The 13,618-nt window shown below is 46.4% G+C and overlaps 1 protein-coding gene across 2 annotated transcripts in view; it reads right to left on the bottom strand.

The window, feature by feature from the left end:
* Positions 1–13,618, bottom strand: part of LOC140459655 (leucine-rich repeat transmembrane neuronal protein 4-like) — a 181,829-nt gene that overhangs the window by 167,728 nt on the left and 483 nt on the right. The window contains exons 2-3 of one of the 2 annotated variants that reach the window (XM_072553992.1): positions 11,769–13,297; positions 1,489–3,654 (exon numbers count right to left, since the gene is read on the bottom strand). In XM_072553992.1, the coding sequence (XP_072410093.1) occupies positions 3,511–3,654; positions 11,769–13,297 (1,673 nt within the window). In that variant the 3' untranslated portion in view covers positions 1,489–3,510. Of the gene's footprint in view, positions 1–1,488; positions 3,655–11,768; positions 13,298–13,618 lie in introns of those variants that run through there. The other variant, XM_072553991.1, reaches the window with a different exon arrangement.

Below are 13,618 nucleotides of genomic sequence, written 5' to 3'. Positions count from 1 at the left end.
AGAATGCAGGTAAGTGGAGTTGAAATGCCCATCAGCCATGATTGAATGGTGGAGTGGACTCGACGGGCAGAATGGCCTTACTTCCACTCCTCTGTCTTATGGTCTTATGGTCTTAAAAAGAATTTGCCAGGATGTTACTGGGAATAGAGGGTTTGAGTTATGAGAAGAGGCTGGATAGGCTGGGTGAGGGGGCATACTTTTAAGGTGAGAGGAGAAAGATTTAAAAAGACATGAAGGGTAATTGTTTTTTTCACAGAGAGTGGTTTGTGTGTGGAATGAACTGCCAGAGGAAGTAGTGGATGTGGGGACAGTCACAACATTTAAAAGACATTTGGATGAGTACATGAATAAGAAGTGTTTGGAGGTGTATGGGCCAAGCACAGGCAGGTGGGACTAGTTTAGTTTGGGATTGTAGTCAGCATGGACTGGTTGGACCGAAGGGTCTCTTTCCATGCTGTCATACAACAGCTAGAGATGGGTAATAAATTATTAGCCAACAATGCCCACATCTCATGCAAGAATGTTTAAAAAAAAGAATATGTAGATGCCATGTGTGAAAATTACCCTGAGAGTCAGGCTTAATTGGTAAATTGCCGTTAATCCACAATGGCAATGGGGAAAAAGAGTAGATGTGGCAAGTCACAGAACTGTCACCTTCATCAGTATCCTGGCTGTTTGACAGCCCAACCTGCTCCCTCCAGGTGGAAGTGGCAGGCTGGATGGGAAATATCTACTGCTGCAGAGTTCAATTTGCACCTGCTGCCCTGATTTAAAATCCGAGTGAGGAAACTGCATTTGGTTCATCATGCCATGAGTGAATAAGACTCACGGGGCTGGTCGATCTGTTGTCAGTGCCATCAACAACAAGTTCCTTTCCTGTTTCAAAAGTGGTTGCTGACTGATATTCCGAAGCTCGAAAATGATAGGAGATCATAATCTGCTTGTTTTTTTACTCTCGTTCTGTCATTTTGTGTTGATAGTGTGCTCGGTGTTTACTGCGGAGGGAAATACAGGGCCAGCTCCTGATCTGATCACACAGAATAGCTGCTGCACAGGATGATTCAGTATCAGAGATAAACAGTTTCATTTCACAACACGTTCCTGTGCAGATTATGAACAAACAGCAGTCTCTGTATATATGGGAGAATAATTCCACTTTGTATGTTAAATGGAATAACTGTCCCTGAAATCCGAGAAATAAAAACAGCCCCCTTGCATGCTATAAAGAACAAGTCTCTATCTATACTATGAAGAACAATAACCCCTGTGTGTATTATATAGAATAACAGCCCTAGTGTACATTGTATAGAATCAGAGCCCTTGTGTCTATTGTGAAGAATAACAGCTCCTGTGTATATTGGGCAGAATAGCAGTCCTTGGGTATATGATAGTGGGAAGCAGAATTTATGCATCAGAAATGAGAAGAGCATTCTCTGTTGTTAATGAGTAAAGACATTGAACAATCAGCTCTATATGTTTAAACACCCATTTAATATATAGAAATGGAAATAAAATCCCATTGGATAAGTGACATGAAAAATTTAAGTTATTTGTCAGAATACATTTATACAAGATTGTCCATGGGCCCTTCTGAATGTACCATGTCACTTTGCTTCCATTAACTGAGAGGAGATGGATTGTCTGACTAAAATAGATTTAGTTGATTACATTTATGGGGAAATAGTAATGGGAAGTGAAAACAGTCTATCTCACAAGCATACCAAATGAGGCCTGGTCAATCATTTACTTTTGCAGATGAAAATTATTTGCTGAGCCAAAGCTCTGATTTCAGTTCTACTTTGTGCATTATTCAACTACCTCAGATTTTCTCTGCCTTTATTCCCTCTTGTCAGGCAGTGATTGGCTCACTGCGGATACAAAGCTGTTGCATTTTGTGCTTCATCTTACCGTGTGTGGGTCTCAACGGATTGATCGCTACCCTTCAAACTAGTTTCATTACTTCTAAAGTGCTTTGTTTGTTCATCCTGAGAATGTGAATTGCTTTGTATCAATACATGCATTCCTTTATCTGTGTCAACATGCACACACGACCACAGTGTTTGTTGAACAGTTATTGCGATCCAAGGCTACATTTGGTTTCCCAATCACCGCCAGTTGAGGACGGCAGTCCAATTTCATGGACACCTCTCGCTTTAACTGGACTGAGTGATTCAGCTCATGAGGGTTAGGAGGCTAACCGATCATAAAGACGTTGGAAATATGATCTGTGAAAGGCAATTTGGCTGTTTGAGCCTGCTCCGCCATTCAGTATAATCATGGCTGATCTTCCAACTCAGTGCCTTTGTTTCTACTTTCAACCCAACCCCTTTGATCCCTTGGGCCCCAAGAACTATATCAAACTCCTTTATGAAAACTGAGATTTCACCATCTGCCATGGTCTGATTTGGTAACATGTCAACCCCCATCTCTCCCACCCCCTTCTCCCCAAATGTTTACCCAGCCTTGGTTTACTTGTCTAGTGATGTTCCCACTACACTGCTGTTTCCCTCATCAGCAGCACCTGATTTGGGTGAATACCCAGGGATAGTTCCACTAGTTTTTAAGAAGTGCATCTCTCCAAGGTGATCAGGAAGACCACTGAGCGGAATCTTGTTCAGGCACCTGGGGTCTTGTCGGGAGATCAGGTGAGAGATCTGCACCTGCATGTCCTTCAGGTAAGGTAAAGTTAAAGTAATCATTCAGAAAAGTTTATCAAACATATCTATATACAAGGCAGACTAAGAAAGGACATTGTATAGAATCCTACAGATTCCATGTCTTTGCTCTGACACAGCCCCGATGTACATACCCAATAGGTAATCTGAGAGGCAAGGTACAATTAACCCTTTACTTCACATTTTCCAGAGAACTCTCACTGAACTCTACATCAGTCAGGCACTGGTGAGATGACTGATTGGTCTTTCTCTGGAACCAATACCAGAGGAGGCGGATATCCTACCCAGCTTGAACTGCGAACCCAGTAGAGGTCATGAGCTGTTACACTCAATAATGTCATTGAGTGGGTCCTTATCTGCTGCTTCAAGAGCAACATCAGAACATCAGGTGTCCAGAAGACCCCCAGGACTAGTGGAGAAAACTGATTCATGGTCAGGGGTTTCTGGGGTTGGGGGTGGCACCCAACAGACATCCTCAGACTGATGCACTTTGATTGAGGAAACCCCACTCCTGAGGGTGGCCAGCTGACCATACAGGTTGACCCCATCTAGACACTGGTGACAGCTGGGATAGTGCCAGTAGCACTGTGATCAGGCCCCGAGGTGGTCGTTCATTGGCCATTTGAACATCAGCTGACAGGGGGGAGGTTAACCTTGAGCTTTCTCTCCCAGGACATAATTCTAGTGGAGGTGTACACCATCACCCCTCATTATTCAGTGGCCCCCTGACCTCCAAGCTGACCCCCTCCGGGAATCAAGGATTTCGCCAATCCTAGTTTTGACTCTGGCTGTAACAGGTGAACACGGAGGCACCAAATTAGCAGTTCAGTCTTCCTCAATGGATAAATGCACCATCATTGAGGTGTGTGGGGAGGAGAAGAGAAGGATCTTCCAATCTCCAACCTTGTTCAAGGCACATTTCAGTAGTGGTTGTCCTCAGGTTCAAGCTCGTAGTCCAAGTCCCATCACCTGCCAACACCTGCATCACACATTAATCTTCAAGTATAAATCATTGTGTGACAGTACAAAGTTTAAACATTGCTCAAAGCAGACATGACGGCGTGGCCTTTCCTCTTGTATTCAGCAAGATTGAAGCACAAGATAACTCCCAGATCTGATTAAGAGTAATCAGAACATGAGCTTGCTCTCTCTCCAGCTCTGAATTCTAGCATTTTTTGTTTCCTTTGCAATAAAACGTGCTGCCTGTCTTGGTTGGTTTTCTTGTGATTCAGTCCTGATGAGTGCACGCAAAAGAGCTTTGTCTTTGTGTCTCCTGTTATTCAAACTCAAAAAAAACCCAAGTTTTTCTTCCTGGCAATCTTCTTGATTCTTTTAGTCTTTCACTAATCGTAACAATTTGGCTTCCGGAAGCCAAGATTGCTGCCTTTTCCGTGACAATGACCTACTTCCTGTGGAGCTATCACCAACCAACAAGATTCCCTAACTGCAGGAAACGGTCAAGAAGCCAGTCTATCCTGGCTCCTCACAAACTTAATCTGCCCGCCTCCACTTCCCGGAGGCCAGTGAAATTCTGTCAGTGCAATCTATCAAGAGCATCCTCTGAAGCAATTATGCAAATGGATTGTGCATCGCCCTGTCTTTTGACCTCTGGGCTCGGCGATCAAATCCAGAGGCGAGTTAAGAGGTGAGCCCTGCAAAAAGCCCTCACTGAGACGAATTTGCTCAGCCCAGTTTCAGAACAGTGCCAGTCTCCATTATTAGATTAGATTAGATTAGATTACTTACAGTGTGGAAACAGGCCCTTCAGCCCAACAAGTCCATACCGCCCCGCCGAAGCGTAACCCACCCATACCCCTACATCTACATCTACCCCTTACCTCACACTACGGGCAATTTCGCATGGCCAATTCACCTGACCTGCACATCTTGGACTGTGGGAGGAAACCAGAGCACCCGGAGGAAACCCACGCAGACACGGGGAGAACGTGCAAACTCCACACATTCAGTCGCCTGAGACGGGAATTGAACCCGGGTCTCTGGTGCTGTGAGGCAGCAGTGCTAACCACTGAGCCACCGTGCCGCCCTAAAGCCACCGTGCCGCCCTAGAGCTACCTAGAATTAATCTCATCCTTGCCTCCTTCAATCCACAATCTTGCAAAATCCAGATTTGGTGTCACTTCTCTGTGATATAAATTGGTTGGAGCTCCTCAATCTTTACAGTCTTGGCAACTTTGATTTCAGTGATGTTTTGGTTGTGTCACTGGACTAGCCCTGCAGTTGTCCAGGCTGATGCTTTGGGGGTCTGCATTCAGATCTCACCATGGAAGCTTTTGGAATTTCCTATTCAATTCTTAAAACCTGAAATTAAAAGCTAGTTTCAGATTTGGGTGGCATGGCGGCTCACTGGTTAGTACTACAGCCTCACATTGTCAAGGACTGGGGTTCGATTCCTACCTTGGGCGACGATCTGTGTGGAGTTTGCGCATTCTCCCCGTGTCTGTGTGGGTTTCATCTGGATGCTCTGGATTCATTCCACAATTGGATGTTCGGTGAATTGACCGTGGCCAATTGCCCATAGTGACCAGGGATGTGCAAGCTTGGTGGCTGAGCCATGGGAAATGCAGGTAGAGTGGTGGCTCTCCGTGGGATGCCCTTTGGAGGGTCGGTGTAGACTCAATGGGCAGAATGGCCTGCTTACACACTATAGGGATCCTATGAAATTTTATAGCGACCATGAAACTACCATCGACAGTCACTCGGTCTCATCTGTGCTAGTTTAGGGCAAGAAATCTGACGTCCACACCTGATCTGAAACAAGTGAACACCTTACTCTGAGCCACAAAGTGGGAAATAGATGGTGCTTTCTCCCCTCCCAAAATAAAAAAGAACCGCGGATTCTGGAAATCAGAAACAAACTTAAAAATTGCTGGAAGAAACAGAGATGCTGCCAGACCTGCTGAGATTTTTCAGCAATTTCTGCTTTTGTTGCTGCTTTTCCCAGTCTGTAATAAAAATAAAACCTTTCGGCAGAATAATGAAACTTGTCAATGAAATCCCAAAATGCCAATTAATTTTTTCAAACCTATTCATAAAAACTTGCAACTGGGACACTGCGGAAGAAACATGAGGAACCTAATATTTAAACTTGCCACAATCAATTTCAGAGTGGTCTTCATTCATACTTGCTTCATTTCAGGGAATCTCAGATGAATCTTCAAAGTTAAATTTCCCTCCAGCCTTCCCTTTTTCCATTCTGGAGAGATTCCATTGAAGTTATGTCCAGCCGCAGAACCCCTCCCGCAAAAAATTGATCAGTTGCAAATTAGGAATTGCATCCTAAAATGCTTCGATAAACCTGTAATGATATTGGCAGTGAGTCAAAGTGCTTATTTGGGCAACCAGTCGTGACGGGCTGAAGGACCTCATTCTGCAACACAGGAATTGAGTTATTCTGCAAAGGGCACGGGTTTTGACGGGGTTGGGGCTGGAAGTATGCTGTGGGTTTGTGGGAGCAGGTGGGGTGGGTGGGAGGGGGGGGGGGGGTGGATCTGGTGTTAGCATTGTTTTGTTGAATGTATCAAAGCATCATTTCTTGGTTTGTCGGCACCCAGCACAAGACGACCCAGGAGCATGGTAAATTTGTGTGCTCTTCAAACCAGCAGGGAAATCTCTCACCACATTGTCATGAAATCCTTGCTGAGTTGTCTGAAGGTGACAATACAATTGTGATGTGTGGCCCACCATCCCTCAGCTAATTGAGCACCGAACAATTCATTTATACCTCCTGCATAAGTACTGCTTTGCTCAATAGTGAAACCCACACCCCCGACCCCCTGTACGCCTTTTCAAAGGTGCTTTTCTTTCTATTTGCATGTTGCTTTCTCCTGATTGAATAACCAGGAAGCAATCTCGTGCGCGGCTCAGTGGAGAGGAACCTCAGCATACTAACAACAGAAAGCCCATTTGCAGCAGCAAAGATATTCAGTTTGGGAAAAAAAAGCTCGCTTGTTAAAGACCATTTTATGTGGGAGCATGGACTGTGTTCAGTCACAAGAGCCTTTTGTATAAACACAAGGAATAATATGTACAAATAAAGGTTTAAAATGTAAAATTACTCCCAGCTTTGGTGGTTCTGGTGCAGCTTATCATGATGCAGCATAATATACCAAGGGAATAATATGAATTAACCAAGGAGTTCAATATTTAAACTGCATATTAAAGGGGATGCAGTTGCAATTGGGTTAAGCATCACCAAGAATCAGAATAATTCAAAGCACTGAATAAACATGACTTGTTGGAATGCCTCATTGTTGACATTTCAACTTTGATTTTCTCTTGGCAGAATTATCTCTGGCCTTTCCTTTCCTTATCTCAGCCCATTCTTTTTGAGTCTGGCTGACATATCAATCACTGGCTCCTGACCATTTCGCCCAGGTGTTCATTCTTCATGAGTGAGCTGAAACAAGTGGCGTTGGTCAGTTCTTCTGCCATGGGAGGGGTTGTAGCTATGTCTAAGTTTCAGCCAGGATCCAGAGTCATCAGCCTCTCAATAAAAGGCAGCAGCCACACAACGTTGCACCTGGGCTCATTTGACCCTGGCGAATGCAAGGCCAATTTTAACGCCTGCATTCCTGTTCTGGCAAATAGCAAGTAACTCGGGCTAGTTTGTGGGAATTTCCCACACCATGCATACTGAGTGGTAGCTGTGTACACCGAGCCCTGTGCAGAGTAACCCAATTTTCCTGTACTAGACTTACCATGGAATTACTGGATTGAAATTGCGCCTCCTTCTGGAAGCTTTGGGCAGCTGAATGGAAGATGGGCTGACTGAGTTTCCTGAAGGCAAATGTCAGAAGTTCTCTGTAAATTTTCGTCAACAGTGTGCTGTCCTATGGCATTGCTGAGGGATTTGCTGGTATATGGTTGTGAATTTGAGATACAGCAATGACATTGTGATAGCTCTAAAGCTATTTCTTAGGTACTCAGGACTGATTGATTTATTTATTATCAAGTGCACTGAAGACAGTGAAAAGCTTTGTTTACGAGCAGTACAGGCGGATCACAGTATGCAAGAATGCACAGACCAAAACATTGAGACACAGGCATACAGGTACCATTGCACAGGGCTGACAAAGGAGGGAAAGTGATTAACCTGCAACACTTAGAGTCAAAAGTGGGAATAATAGTTGATTGACAGATGCTTGTAAATTATCGGCATCTTGCTGTTGAGAGTGGGAAATAACCATCTTTCTGTAAAGTTATTCACACATTTTCAGCTATAAATATATTCAATGTACTTGAATTCAAGGTTTTCACTGAGCTCAGACTGATGAAGCCAAAATAGCCAGGCATTGTTCAAATGATTAACCACATTTTCTTTATGAAGGAATGTATGTATTAACAGAATAAATATTTGTCCAATTGATTCACTGTCATAAGCACAAAGCACAGAATATTTACCAGCCAAAAGACTGGACAAATTTGAGATTGTAATTGGTTATCTCAAACTTGAGGAAGACCTCTCAAATACCCGCAAATGAGATCCACAAATCCATTATTTTATGATTGGTCAACTCAAACTACCTCCTTACCTCAGCCCTCAATCCCATCCCTTATAAAATACATGGAAATATCCTTTGAGCAGAGAATAGACTGCATGTGGTTAATAGGCAACTTATTTGTATCTGTTGACTGCATGGCATCTGAAATGGTCAAACCACCCACTCATGCTCTGCAAGCAATCACAACTCGAGCAAGATGTCTACCTTTGACCCCTCTGATTCCACCTGCTTTGACAGCTTTCCTGGGTTAGGGAGTTACTCTTAATAACTGAGTTGCTCTTCACTCAAAAACTTCTGAGTCCCTGGGGGTTACTGTTGACCAGAAGCTAAAGCAGACCATCCCACATCAATACTGTGGCTACAAGGAAAGTTCTGGGGTTCATCATTATGCAGTATGTGACACATTTCCTGCCTCCCTAAAGCCTGCCAAACATCTGCCAGGCACAAGGAAGGAGAACAATGGTAATACTCTCTGTGTTTTCTTGGGTGAATGCAGCTCTAATGATACTCAAAGAGCTTGACAGAACAGCCTGCTTGATTGGCACCCAACCACCACTTTGAACATATACTTCCTCTGCCTCCAATGCACAGTGGCAGCAATGTATAGCATCTAAAAGGTGCACTGCAACAACTCATCTCCATCCTTTTGATGACTCTTTTCAATCCCATGACATCCACCATCTTGAAGGACAAGGGCAGCAGATCCATTGCAACACCACCATCTGCAAATTCCCCTCCAAGTTGTGCACCGTCCTGACTTAGAACTACCTCACTGTTCCTCCACTGTCACTTGGTCAAAATTCAGCAACTAGCTCACTAGCGGCACAGTGAGTGTACTGAACCACATGGACTGCGGCAATTCAAGCTGACCTTCTCAAGGTCAATTCGGGATGGACATAGAGTGCTGCCTGAGCTAGCAATGCCTCCACATGTGAAACAAAAAATTTTAGGAAAATTTTATTTCAGGCTGAATAAAATAGATAGATTATTGATCAGTCGGGGAATCAAGGGTCACAGAGAAAGGGCAGTAAAGTAGATGAGAAAAATGTCAAATCAGCCACAATCATATTAAATGTTGGAGCAGGCTTGAGGGGTTGGGTAGCCCACTCCTGTTCCTATTTCTTTTGATCTAGAGTCTTGTGTCCTTCAAGGAAGCAAATCTGCCACACTTACTCAGTCTGGCATATGTCTGTCTCCAGAACCACAACATTGCTGTTGGTTGTTTTTATGACCTGTGAAATGGTACCATCAGCCGCTCACTGTATGGTCCTGCTTTCAAAGTGTTTACAGAAAGAATGAAATTGGATGGACCGCAAGGGCATCAGGTGTGCGGGAACACCACGCACCTGTTTTGACTTGGTACAGTGACAAGTTTTGTTTTGCGTGAGGTTCCAGGCAGATCATGACATAGATCATTGGGTGCTACAACAGGGCAAGGAATACAAAGGTACAGCTGCAAAGAAGGTGCAAGTTCAACATTAGGTTTGAAATTTGACGGGTCCATTCAGAAGTCGAATAACAGCGGGGAAGAAAATACTTTTGAACCTATTGGTAAACCTTTGTGAATTCTGTCCGACGGAAGAGGTTGGAAGAGCTTATAACCAGGGTTTGTGGAGTCTTTGACGATGTTAGCTGCCTTTCTCAGTCAGCGAGAAGTGTAGATGGAGTCAACGGGTGGAAGCTGTGGGGATTTCTGCAAGGCCACCATTTGTTGACCACCCCTGATTTCCTTCAAAAAGGGTGGGGAGAATCGCAGAAGTGTTACAGTTCAAAAAGAGGATATTCAGCCCATTTTATGCAACACAGAAGCAACCCACATGGCTCAACCAATCGCTGTCGGCATTTATGCTTCATTCGGACCTTGTCTTGTGTGTTTATTCAGACATGTTTAAAAGATACTGAGTGTATGAGGATCAGGAGACTGTTGCGTTGGTCAATATTCCTGACACAACTGATGATTTGTAGCCCCTTTTATTTGTGATGTAAATGACATACGTCTTGCTTCCGTTGAGTGACTGTAAGGAGCTGCTGCTGGGGTGCTGCAGCCCTGGTGCTCGTGATGTTGCTACATTACTGCCGGGTCACTGATAATACCAAAAGGTGAATTGATCACTTAAAACCTTCCTTTGGGAGAATGCTGAACACAAGTCAAGTTGATTGCTGTTAAACCATGGAGGACACTATTTGATTACACTGGACTCAACATTCACAACTGAGATTCTGTGTGTAGGGTCATTGGACAGTCATCAGAACTGGGAGGGGGGGTGTGGGGAGGGGGTTGGTGGGGATAATGTTGATCACTTGAACTAAAGGGTCTGTTTCTGTGCTGTATGACTGTCTGACTTCTTCCCCTTCCTAGCTCAGGCAGACTAACTATAGCTGTTGTTTCAACCATGCTCTCATCGATCAGGGACTTAAACTGAGGACCCTGTTGGTCTATTTTAAAACTGGGTAACACAACAAAGCCTCTGGGGCAGCCATTTTCTGCTCATTTTGCCATGCATCACCTAATATATGAGTTGATAAGGGAACAACACAACTACGCAGATGCAATGTCCAATCAATGACTTCCCTCATAAATTGGTGCAACTTGTCAGTGAATTACCTGAGTGCCAAGCCTGGAGCAGTTGTCAGAGCACTGCATCTGTGGGAGACTGATCTAGTTGTCATGAGAAAAGAAACATACAAAACAACAGGACGGGCTTGGTGAATTTAGTTCACCTCACTGAAACTGAACAAATGCATTTGCTCAACTTACTGGCTTATTTTAAAATGAAATCCTTCTGATACAGAATTGGCAAGTAAATGATCTGCATGAAAAAGATAAGGCTCTTTCCTTTTGATAATTGTTGTGGAAATACCATTGGAATGGCCCACTGCTGTAGTATATAATAGGTGACTAATGAGGCAGGCAGGCTACTAATTGACGGACATGTGCCTGAAGAAAACCATGAACATATTCTCAAGTGTAGGTTGATTGGAGAGGGGATGGAGTCATGCAGGGAATGAGTGGTAGGATTCTGTGCAGATTCTGCCTGTGTGCAAACTCGGTCAAAACTGAAGCTTTTTAATGGAAGGCTTGGGAAAGACACTAACCCTGGGCCATTTCAGTTTTCCATGTTGGTGTGATATCCTCATTAGGAATGGTTGCAGTGGCCTATAGGTTGGATGTAAAGAGCTGTGGCCACTTTTTGAGAAGATGGCTGAGACGAATTTATAGTAATATCCCAAACAGTCTTTTCATTGGTTAATGCATCATTTCTGCTCAATTGCCCACCTGCAGAAAATGGTTAGTGCAGTTCTATTGAGACTATTCTTGAAAAACCACAAGCGCCGACTGTTTCTTGAATTACCTGCCCTGACACTACACTGCCAACCGAATCCAGATGATACTTGCACCTTGCCATGTGCTACGTACATTTGAAAGGGCCTGATGCAGACTGGCGACCTGGTCCATTGTACTTTCAACAACAACAAGTTGGCAACAAAAGAACAGTCTCTGTACAAAATAGAGAAACAACATTGCCTTCTCCCCACCCCCAGAGATAAAAGGAGCACAAATACTTCGTACCTCACATTCCCTTGAGACGGGTCTGCTGTATGTGCACGCTGCTGTTCCATTCACCAGTACGTCCACGGTTTCTGAGTTAGTTGGCTTGTAGTCCACGTAATACTCCTGAAGGGGTGAGTTAATCTGCCTCTCACATTCCCTCTTCTTCCGACGCCTCTTCATGAGCGAACGCTGCTGCAGTTGTTTCATGCTGTCCGGGTACCTCTTCCAGGAGACGTAGATGACCAGCAGGATCATGGTGACCGAGAGGAAGAGGGCCACGCTGCCCGCGATTATCTTGTGCAGGGAGATGGGCTCCAGGTCGTGCTCTGATTCCGGGAGTGATTCATTGGTGGGGAGGCCAGTGGTGGTGGCCGTGGGTGGCGGTACACTGACGGCGCTGGTTGGTGGCGGGGCTGCCGTCTTGAGCGTGGTCCGGGCGCCGGACGGACTGCGGGTGGCGGGAGGCGGGGCCCCGGAGCAGATGGAGTGGCGGTCGACCGCCTCCATGACATTCTCACCCAGCAGCGGCTTGGGCCCCGCGCAGATCATGGCGCTGTCCACTCGGTAGCCTTGGAAGTCCTTGAGCCAGTTGACCAGCGGGCAGATGTTCCTGTTGCACTCCCAGATGTTGGACGAGAGGCTGATGGTGGTGAGTGAGGCCCACGAGCTGAGGGTCTCCTGGCTGACGGTGGTCAGCTTGTTGGAATCCAGGTGCAGGCTGTGCAGGTTGGGCACGCACTGGAAGACGCCTGGCGCCACTGCCTGGATCTCGTTGCCGGACAGGTCCAGCTTCTGCAAGGAGCTCCACGTCCAGGAGATGCCCTGGCTGAAAACCCGGATCCGGTTCCACTGCAGGTAGAGGGTCCTCAGGCTGGCCAGACGGGGGAAGTGCGCCAGGTTGACCTTGGAGAATTGGTTGTGCTCCAGGTGGAGCTCGGTGAGCTTCATGAGGCCGGCAAAGACATTGCGTGCCAGGCTCCTCAGCCTGTTGTAGCCCAGGTCCAGGAACTCCAAGTTGCGGCAGTCCTGGAAGACCCTGACCGGGATGGCCTTGAGTGAGTTGGACCTGAGGTGGAGGCTCTGCAGCTTGCGGAGCCCCTTGAACTGGGGGGGCTGCAGGGCGTGCATCTTGTTGTAGGACAGGTCCAGGTTGCGGAGGTTGGGCACCGGGTGGAAGGTGGCGTTGGGCAGCCGGGTGATCTTGTTGGAGCTCAGGATTAGCTCCTTGAGGCGCCGGATCCCGCGGAAGGCGTCCGCGTCCACGCTGTGCACGTAGTTGTGGTCCAGGTAGAGCCAGGTGAGCTGGTTGAGGCCGGAGAATTGGTGGGCGCGCAGCGAGCGGACGCTGTTGTAGCGGAGGGACAGGCCGAGGGAGCCGGCGGAGATGTTCCGCGGGATCTGCTGCAGAGCCTGAGACTCGCAGTACACGATCTTGCCGTCGCACCTGCACGTCCGGGGGCACACGCGTTCAGCACTGGACAGCGCTCCGAGCCACATCGCGGCGACACACACCAAGGTGGCTCTCTGGCGTCTCTCCAGGTGGAAACCTGAGGGTGTGTGTGTGTGTGTGGGTGGGGGGGGGGGAAGTGTGGAGAGAGGGGGGGGGTGCGGGAAGGTGGGGAGAGGAGAGGAGGGGGAGGTGAGGGGAGAAGGGGAATGGAAAAAGGCAAAAAAAAAAGCCAGCGATTAGAGAGGGAAATTAACCAGCGCACCAAGCAGCAGAAATTGCTGGAGAAGCTCAGCAGGTCTGGCAGCCTGTGTGGAGGAAAAGCAGAGTGCCCACGGGGGTTGGGGGTGGTGTGGGGGGGGGGGCAATGAGCGACCCTTCCTCTGCTCTCTTGTTTCTGATTTACAGGCGCCCGCAGTTC

Source organism: Chiloscyllium punctatum, chromosome 35 (genome assembly GCF_047496795.1).
Source record: "Chiloscyllium punctatum isolate Juve2018m chromosome 35, sChiPun1.3, whole genome shotgun sequence".
Taxonomy (NCBI): domain Eukaryota; kingdom Metazoa; phylum Chordata; class Chondrichthyes; order Orectolobiformes; family Hemiscylliidae; genus Chiloscyllium; species Chiloscyllium punctatum.
The sequence above is the reverse complement of the archived record's forward strand: the minus strand, read 5'-3'. Positions and strand labels throughout refer to the sequence as shown.